We start from the raw sequence: 9,789 nt of genomic DNA, 5'->3' as shown, positions 1-9,789 counted from the left end.
AAAAAAAAAAAAAAAAAAAAAAAAAAGTGTGTGCCACCACGCCCGGCCTGGCGTTCATTCTTGAATAAAGGATGCTGGTTAGGACCATTTCCTACGGTACAACCTTGCATTATTAAAATGATGTCTGCTCCTACCTCATTCCAGGAAGACACTATCTCTTTCTACTTCACAGTTTCTACTTGAGACTGAGAGGGAATAGGATTAGGCTGTGGATCGCCAAGAAGAAATTGAGGCATGGAGCAGGGAGGGTCCTCTCCCTCCCCATCGTCACAGAAAGAGCTGACTCATGACTCAAAGGTATGCAGCTCCTCACAGGGAGATAGATATACAGAGCACACACAGCACAACTGGGTATCTGCAGAGCATCTACAGATGCATCCACTTCCCTCTGACAGCGCTTTCCCTCGTATCAGGGGAATCCAGTAAGGGCCTGTGTCCCTCCAGAGAGTGATTTCCCCAGGGGCAGGCAGGGGCAACAGAGGTAGTCCCCAGTTGCTTCTGCATGAGTAGATACCCTGGTAGGCTCTGTGGGAGATATTTACCCACCCAACGTGAGTCACAGACTCAAAGAGAAGATTCCTGAACCTCCAGGATACTTGGGCCAGGACCTGAGATCTAGTACAAGTCAGGGGAGGCTGAGCACCCCGACACCCTGGCTTTCCCTCTCCTTGGTGCTATAGGCAGCTCCCAGCCAACTTTGGCACAGTAATCAGTGTCAACATGAGAAGAGACGGAGGCCCCCTTTTCTCATAGCATGCAAGGCGCATTGGGTCCTGGCCCTGTAACACACAAGCCATCTTGGCTCTGGCCTGGCAGGCTTCCTCACCACAACAGTCAGGCCTTTATTTTGGCTTGTTCTGGGAGCCAAGATCCCAGGAAACCTAAGGGGATATCTTCCCAGAATGACAGGGAGAAGGGATTGGCCCTTCTACTTTTCAAAACTGTCACAATCAGCATCCTGAGTAAACTAATTATTTGTAGCTGGTCCACCCTCCACACTTGTGAGATGCCCACTAATTGCTTTCACACAAGTTTCCAGTGTTGCCTGGAGGTGCAGCGTGGCTCTTGGAGGAAAGCCACTGGGTTGGCAGCCCTTCGGTCATTTGGGAAACAAGCCCAGAGACTGAGTGACATGTCTGCAAAGCCGTTACAGAGGCTCCTTGGCTGAGAGAAGTGAAGGCACAGAGAGACAAGATCGACCCACCATGACCACAGAATAAAGGAACACTACGTGTGGAGCAGGTCCCACAGGCTGGTAACAGTGAAGCGGCAGCCCCCAAGCAAGGGGGGTCTTCAGAGTCAGTCAGTCACCATCTGCCGAGGTAACACTGTGACGTGGAGACTCACTGAGAAGGGCCAGAGTCCAGTGTGCAGGTTAGGACCCGTCCAGGGGCCCAGCCTTCATCTTGTGTCCTCTGGGGTGTCAGGTGGCATGTGGACAACTCCATCCTGGGCTCTAGATCCATTTCCACGGTCTTCACAGTCTCCATTGGGAAACACAGATGTCAGTGCAAGCACCTCTTCCGAGAACTGGAGGTGTTCTAGAACATTCGAGGACGAAAAGATCGTGTCTGTGAGTCAATATCCAAGCATTTAAAGGGAGGAAGATGGCTCAAGATCTACTGCTAAAGCCAAAACAGGGTCAATTGGATGGCGTAGCAGGTAAAGGGTCTTTCTGCCAAGCTAGACACGCTGAGTTTAGTTCCCAGGACCCACATGGTGGAAGCAGAGAAACAACTCCCTCAAGTTGTTCTCTGATCTCCATGTGCACACTATGGTGTGCACACATCAGAGATTCAAAAAGCCAAGCAAAACACAGATCTAAAATCGTATATATGTTTTAGATGGCACATGCCTTTGACCCAGCAAGCCCACTTTTAGATGTTTTTGCAAAGACATACTTAGGAGTGAGCTCATTACCAGTCTAAGGATGAAACCAACTCAAGATGGGCCAGCAGAGAGAGGGAAAAGTTTCAGGTCCTTGAGGGGGTCTGTGAGCTCCTGAGAAGATGCTGGCCAACTCTAAAGCAAACTCTGCTATTTTTATGGGAGCTAATGAGTTTCCTTACAGCTTACAGTGAATGGCAGAGTCTTGGCTTCCTCACCTGCAGCTGAAGGGGTTGTAACTGATCCTCAGGCAGCATTCAGAGAAGGCACAAGGCAAACTATGGTTTTTATGTATGTGGGGGCTCTGCATTAAGAATGGGTTTAGGGGGGGCTGGTGAGATGGCTCAGCGGGTAAGAGCACCCGACTGTTCTTCCAAAGGTCCGGAGTTCAAATCCCAGCAACCACATGGTGGCTCACAACCATCCGTAACAAGATCTGACTCCCTCTTCTGGAGTGTCTGAAGACAGCTACAGTGTACTTAAATATAATAAATAAATAAATCTTAAAAAAAAAAAAAAAAAAGAATGGGTTTAGGGCTGGGCAGTGGCGGTGCATGCCTTTAATCCCAGCGCTTGGGAGGCAGGCAGATCTCTGAGAGAGAGAGAGACAGACAGACAGACAGACAGACAGACAGACAGATTGAGATTGTTTGTTTTAGGATAGCCAAGGCCACACAGAGAACCTCTGTCAGGAAATACAAAACAAAACAGAAATAGACTGGAGTTGGGGTTGTAACTAAGTTGGTAGAGTGCTGACTAGCATGTGTAAGTCCTAAATTCCGTTCTCACATTAACTAGGTATGATGGTGCCTGGTCTGTAATCCCAGTCCTTGGGAGACAAAGGCAAGAAGATCAAGGTCATCCTTGGAAACTTTGTGAGTTCGAGGCCAGTCTGGTTTACAGAGTGAGTTCCAGGACAGCCAGGGCTACACAGAGTAACCCTGTTTCGAAAACAAAAACAAAAACAAACAAACAAAAAAATTGTCAAGGAATAGGTAAAAGAAAATCCTAAAACCAAAACCCAATAAAATGCTGTGCTTATAGCTCAGAATGATGCTGTAGGTCTACCTCCCAGAATCACAAACACACACACACACACACACACACACACACACATACATACAGGTAAAATTAGGGAATCCAGTATACAGTTTGTATCTTGCAGTAATGTATGTACCCTGGTTGTTATCTTACACCATAGTTTTGATTTTTACTGTAGTTTTTTTGAGATATATTCATTGGGGGAAGTTGGGCAAAGTATATACTGATCTCGCTACACTGCTTTAAATTACACATTTATCTACAGTTATCTTTTTTTTTTTTCTTTCTTTCTTTTTTTTGAGACAGGGTTTCTCCCTGGCTGTCCTGGAACTCACTTTGTAAACCAGGCTGGCCTCGAACTCAGAGATCTGCCTGCCTCTNGTATAGCCCTGGCTGTCCTGGAACTCACTTGGTAGACCAGGCTGGCCTCGAACTCAGAAATCCGCCTGCCTCTGCCTCCCAAGTGCTGGGATTAAAGGCCTGCGCCACCAGGCCTGGCTACAGTTATCTTTTAAAAGATGCTGGTACAGGGCTGGTGAGGTGGCTCAGTGGGTAAGAGCACCCAACTGCTCTTCCGAAGGTCCGGAGTTCAAATCCCAGCAACCACATGGTGGCTCATAACCATCCGTAACAAGATCTGACGCCCTCTTCTGGAGTGTCTGAAGATAGCTACAGTGTTCTTACATATAATAAATAAATAAATCTTTTTTAAAAAAAGATGCTGGTACAATGATTTCTTAGGAAAATATTCATGATATGCTATTGCTGAAGAAAATATTCCAAAATAATATATATGTATATACATGAGTACATCTCATATTTATCACATATGTTACAAATGTATGCACAGTCACCTCTTTGTATCCATGAATTCTTTATCCAGATTCAAAGAAGCTTGGATTAAATATATTTGAAGAAAAATTGTTTGTACTGAACAAGAGAGATATTTACCTTGTCATCATTCCCCAATAAGACAGTGTAAGGGAGTCTGGAGAGATGGCGCAACAGCTAAAGGTATTTGCTGCTATTGCAGAGGATTGGGTTCAGTTCCCAGCACCCACGTGGTGGCTGGGTCACAACCATCAATAACTAAGTTCCAGGAGATCTCATCCCCTCTTCTGGACTCCGTGGGCACTTCGCACACATGGTGCACATACATAACTGGAGGCAAACACTTATACTCATAAATATAAAAATAAATATTCTTGGGGCTGGAGAGATAGCTCAGTAGTTAAGAGCACTGGCTGCTCTTCCAGAGGACCTGGGTTCAATTCCCAGCACCCACATGGTGGCTCACAACTGTTTCTAACTCCAGTTCCAGGGAATCCGACCCCTTCACACATGCAGGCAAAAATACCAATGCACAAAAAATAAAAATTAAACAATTAAAAAATAAATATATCTATTAAAGTTGAAATATGTTATAACAAGTAGTCTCATGGTATTTACATTGTGTTCGGGATTGTAAATAATTCAGAGATGACTAAAATGTCCAAGAGGATGTACATAGGTTATACATACTGTGGGTTTTTTTCTTGTGTAGTATGTGCATGTGTGTAAGTCTTTGCATGTATTTGGGTGCACTTGTGTGGATGCCAGTACATATGTGTGTGTGTGTGTGCATGTGTGTGTGTGTGTGTGTGTTTGTGTATATGCATGAGTGTGTGGGTCTGTGTGTGTGTGTGTATAGGTCAAAGAATGATTTGTGGGTGTTAGTCTTCTCCTTTCACAGTATGGATTGTGGGAATTGAATTCGGGTCTTCCATCTTGGTGGCAAGCACCTCTACCCACTGAGCCATCCTACCAGCCCAGTGTATGTTCTTTTAAGCTGTTGTTTGTATCAATTTATTAGGTAGTGAAAGAAGAAGGCTCCTAGATCAGTGAATGGTCAGTTTTAAATAAGGGACACAATAAAAGCTTATTTTACACCTCTGCTCCTTATTTGTCCCCTACCCTTGTCTCACCTCTATTTACCAGCAAGATGGCTCCATCTTGGAAGCCACTCTTTCTTGGCTCTCTACCTTTGAGGGTCTAAGTAACCCAGCATTCCTCTAGGGGCTGCTGTGGTTCCCTCTAGCTGAGATTTGCCTCTGATCACTCTGTCTCCATAGGCTGCCTTCTTTCTGCTTGTGTCTTAGACCCTGCCCCTTTGAATGGCATTCTGTCCCCTACAGTGGCCCAGCTCCCCACTCTAAGGCCTTCCCTTTCCATCTGCACCTCAGCTCTGAGCACCCTTGAGGGCTCTTCCTTTTCTGAGAATGATATCTGCTGGAAACCTTCACTCAGGATACTTTCTGAGCCCCTGTGTGTGCCTATGGGAAGCCCTGTATCCCAGCTCAAATGCCTCTACCTCCCTAACACTCCATGGCTCCTCGGAGGACACTGGCCTGCCCCTTCCCCCACGCATGTAGAATTCCTGTGCTACAGTTCTCTTCATGTTTGACCAGGTTGGAGAACTACTAGGGCAGGCCCTCTGCCTGACCCAGCTTGAGCCCTGCTTGATGCCCTGAAGGCTCATGCTAGTCTCAGTTTGGAGACAGTGCTCCAAGGATGTTCATCTGATGTCATTAAGGTCCCTGAATTCACTCAGGAGCCAGGCAGCCAAGGTGCTTACCTTGAGCTGGGCCTCGAGAGGAGGTGACACCTTGGTTCTTCCTCTGCCTCCGAGGACCCCAGGAGAAGCAAGTCAGTAGACCAGTGCGGCCCGGTCTTTCCCAGGCACCTTCTGCTAGAAAGAAAGAGACCAAATCCGCAAGGCAGAGGTCAGTTAGTGCCTTCTTCTCAAGCCAAGAGACTTACCCAACAACCCACGAGCCTCAGCTTTCTACTGCCCTGGTTTCATCTGTCTGCTTATCTCATGTCAGCCTTGCAGATTTCTGTTATGTGCACATGCTAGGGAAACCATAGCAACAGAATGACATCAAATCAACCACAATTGCATACCACTAGGGAAAATACTCACAGGGCAGTGATGTCACTGTTTTAGTTCTCACTCCCCCTGCTCCCCTTCCTCACCTCCTCATTTCTTTTTTTTTCTTTTTTCTTTTGTTTTCATTTCTACCTCTTCATTTCTTTATTCATCCATCTGTTCATTTGCTTTTGAGACAGGATCTCACTATGTACCCTAGGATGGCCTTGAACTTTCTATCCTCCTGCCTCAACCTCCTGAATACCTGGATTACAGATGCAAATTGCCACACCTTGCTTCAGTCTATTTCTGAACACCAATACGTTAAATGCTTTCTTGTTTGTTTGTTTTTTGGGGGTTTGTTTTGTTTTGGAGACAGGGTCTCATTGTGTAGCCCTGGCTGGCCTTGAACTCACTATGTAGATCAGGCTGGCCTCTGTGTACAGACGACTGGGATTAAAGGCATGGGTCACTTTTGTTTCCTTGCAGCCAAAGCTGCAACAAGAAGTTATAGTTAATTCATGAACTTGAATTAGTAAAATTCATTAGTAAAAGTTTTTGTTTTTCTCAGAGAGTGCTTTATAAAAGTAGGCAAGTGCTTAATATAATAGAGGATGATACGTCTGCAAAGGTCCCATTTTCCAGAGTGGTAGGGGTTATTTCAAACCAAGGATTTGATCATCTATCTTGGGTGCCGGGGTGTGAGGGCCTCTTAAGAGAAGGAAGGCTTAAAGAATTTTCTAGGCACTAGCTCATTAGTCTGAGGAGAATTTGTGTGAATTACCTTCTTTCCCTCAAGGCCAGGTAAGGAAGCCAATGATTCTCAGGACAGGAATGCACGTGGGGTACTTATCTGCCTAATCTTTCAGGGTCCTGGAGGTCGGTCAGCCTCCACCAAAAGAAGGTTGACAGGCAGGGAGGGAACCGCCAGAGAACTAGTGTGGCCAAGCGGGCAGGTGCAAGTATGACATTTATAATATCAGATAATGTCTCCTGGTGTGAAAGGTCTGACATCTCCCAGTGGCTGGCTAATGCCCCAGAATACCTCACACAGCCGCTCTTTAGCTCAAAAGCTTACTCCGGTCAAAGGTCAAACGGAAGTGAGTTGAGCAGTGGAAAGCTCTCCTAACAGCTGACAAGGCTCCACTTAGGGCCCTCTTTTTTAATCCCAGTACCTTGCAGAGTTCCTGCAAAACACGCTGCCTTGGGACGGCTGATCCTTCGGTGATGGAGCAGTCTCCGACTAGGAGAAGCTCTTACACCATGTCTACACTTTAGGATAGAGCGTGGAAGGAAAACCTGGCGAAGCAGCCAGCGATCAGTGGCTGCCAGGAATAACTGAGGTCGTCACGGCCTCAATCCCTCACACCCTTCCGCACACGTCCCTGGCACCTATTCTGTGTCTTTGCCAGGAACTTTGATTGCCTTCCTCCCTACCACACTGAGCGTCCAGTATAGCTCCCCCTCTCCTAAAGCTCCCACGGACAATCCTACCAGGACAAACTTGTCCTAACGCTACAGTCAACCCCCGCCCCCCCTCCCAGTCTCAGTTCTTCCCACGCACACCACCCAAACTTGCATCTTCTTCTATCCCAGTCTCCAACTCCTACATTGTTGTTGTTTAGAGCAGTTCAACCCTACTTCTTACCCACTTCCTCACCAGTTGTACCCTCAGATACACACACACACACACACACACACACACACCCATCTCATGTGCAGTAAGGATCTGGCCAGACTCAATTCCTTGTCCAGAGCATGTCCACCTTAGGCTGAGAGGCCTTGTGCTGGGGACCTTCCAGCACCGGGCCTCAGTTTACCTCAACAGAGTTGGGTGGCCTAAAGGGGTTCAACCGGTCTAAAGGGACGCCTTCCCCAGTGCCCAGCCTGACCCCACGCAGCCTCACCTGGTCGTCCCTGCCCCGCAACTTGCAGGGCCCTGCAGGCCGCCTCCTGGACCGCCAGGCTGGAGGCCGGACAGCCCGAACGGAAGGCTGCAGCTTGTACCGGCCCCCCGACTTGGCGGCCGAACACTGTGCGCAGCAGCGTCTCCAGCAGCTGCAGTCCGGATGCCCCCGCGTCCTCCGCACCCGCGTCGGCCACCAGCACCCCGACTAGCGCGGCGCCCTCCCGCCTCCGGCCGCGCACGTCCCGCAGCATCTCCCGCAGGCGGCGCCGCGGCTCCCGGGAGGTCAGCGATCCGGCGCGGCACAGCACGAAGACGAGCGGCGAGCGGATGGCGCGCTCCGCCTTCGCCCCCGGAGCCCCGTGCGGCTCGGTGGCCGCCGCGGTGCCCGCGCTCTCGGCCTCTGCGCAGCCCGGCTTGCCCGGCGGGGACTCCGGTGGGAACACGGCACCGGCGAAGTCCCGCAGCAGCGCGCGGCTCTGCTCGCGCTCCCACAGCTCGCCCACCAGCAGCACCTGCCCGCGGCCACCCGCCGCCTCCACCAACGCCTGGAAGGGCGGTTCCGCCGGGCTCGCGGGCCGCGGGGCCAGCGCCTCCAGCTCGCTCTCCATGCTGGCCGCCGCCTCCTGTGCTGAGCTGGGAGCTCCGCCGCCGCCTCGGCCGACACGCCCCCGAGGGCCGAGCCGCTCGGACCCCCGGGCCGTCAACAGAGCCCTGCGCGCTCCTGTCCCACCGCACCGAATACATCATTCACTCATTCGTTCATTTAGACACCCAGTAACACACTCAGTGGTTTAGGACTACTAAGCATTTAGGACATCTAGAAAGTACAGGCTCTTGTGGGGGACTGAGGATGAATGGACATTATTAACCCGACAAACGTACCCTCTCAGGGTAAGATGGTTTTGAACCCTGGAGCAGATTGATTGATTGATTTAATACGTTTTATTTATTTTATGTGTATGGATATTTTGCTTAAATGTATCTGCACTAGTACCAGCGTCTGATCTCCTGGAACTGGAGTTGTGGATGTTTATAATCAACTAAATGGGTGCTGGGAACCCAATCCAGGTCCTCTGCAAAAGCGTAAGTGCTCTTAATCCGCGAACCATCTCTCCAGTCTCAGATTTTCTTTTCTTTTCTTTTTTTTTTCCGATCTCCTGAGACACGATCTCACCATCCTAGTCCAGAATCTAGAGACCCTTTAGTCTCAGTTTCGGATTACAGTCTGTACCACCGTTCCTAGCTTCTGGAGCTATTTCGGAGTAGTCTTACAGGGTTCGGGGTCAGGGCCTGCTTTTCCAGTGGTGTAAGCTTTGGAGCCCAGTTGGAGCAGAAGAGTGAGTGAGAACAGGAGTGAGAAGGGAAGCATAACATCCTAGCTTCATCTCTGTCGCTGTGATAAAAATACCTTAATCCCAAACAATTTAGGGAAGAGAAGAAAGGGTTTACTTTAGTTCACAGTTCCTGATTGTAGCCCATCACTGCAGGAAAGTCACAGAGGCAGGATCTCCAGACAGCTGGCCACAACACACCCACACCCATGAGTGAAGAGATATGAATATTTTTGTACAGTCACACCAACGAAGGGTGTCATACATCACCCTTCAGGCTGGATCTTCCCTCATCAGTTAAGGTGATCAAGATGATCCTGGCCATCCCCAGACCTGCTCATGGGGCAGTCCCTAGACAGTCCCTTTTTGAGACTCTTCCCAGGTGATTCTGGGTTGTGTTTCCTTGACAATTAGAATTAACCATCACCCAGGGGGATCTCCTCTACCACTTCTCCTCCTCAGCCTCCAATACTTCCTCCAAATGGATCAAGGTCATCATTTCCACAAACACTTGTTGTATTTGGGTCCTGGCTGATGTAATGTGGGGCTGTTGTTCCCCATGGACCAGAATCTAGAACAGAAGTCTAGAGCAACCTGTCCCTTGTGACCCCTTCAGAAAACCTAGTGACATTATGATGCACAATACTAGCCAGAGTGATAGCTATGGAGTAGCAATGAAACTAACTTTTTGGTTGGGAGTCATCACAACTTGA

General features: G+C 48.9%; 1 protein-coding gene across 2 annotated transcripts; it reads right to left on the bottom strand.

Moving 5' to 3' along the window:
* On the bottom strand, window positions 1-8,433 carry C5H2orf72 (chromosome 5 C2orf72 homolog). 2 transcript variants are annotated; one of them, XM_021199343.2, is made up of 3 exons: window positions 7,744-8,433; window positions 5,543-5,656; window positions 1-1,541 (listed from the first exon to the last, which is right to left on the bottom strand). In XM_021199343.2, the coding sequence occupies exons 1-3, from the start codon at window positions 8,351-8,353 to the stop codon at window positions 1,402-1,404; spliced, it is 864 nt and encodes a 287-aa protein (XP_021055002.1). In that variant the 5' UTR covers window positions 8,354-8,433; the 3' UTR covers window positions 1-1,401. The 2 variants fall into 2 exon arrangements, with proteins under 2 accessions (XP_021055002.1, XP_021055003.1); XM_021199344.2 differs by having other exon boundaries at window positions 5,543-5,653.
* Between the last annotated feature and the right edge of the window lie 1,356 nt (window positions 8,434-9,789).

Source organism: Mus pahari, chromosome 5, assembly GCF_900095145.1.
Source record: "Mus pahari chromosome 5, PAHARI_EIJ_v1.1, whole genome shotgun sequence".
NCBI classification, from domain to species: domain Eukaryota; kingdom Metazoa; phylum Chordata; class Mammalia; order Rodentia; family Muridae; genus Mus; species Mus pahari.
Note: the sequence above shows the minus strand (reverse complement) of the source record. Positions and strands in the feature narration are given on the sequence as shown.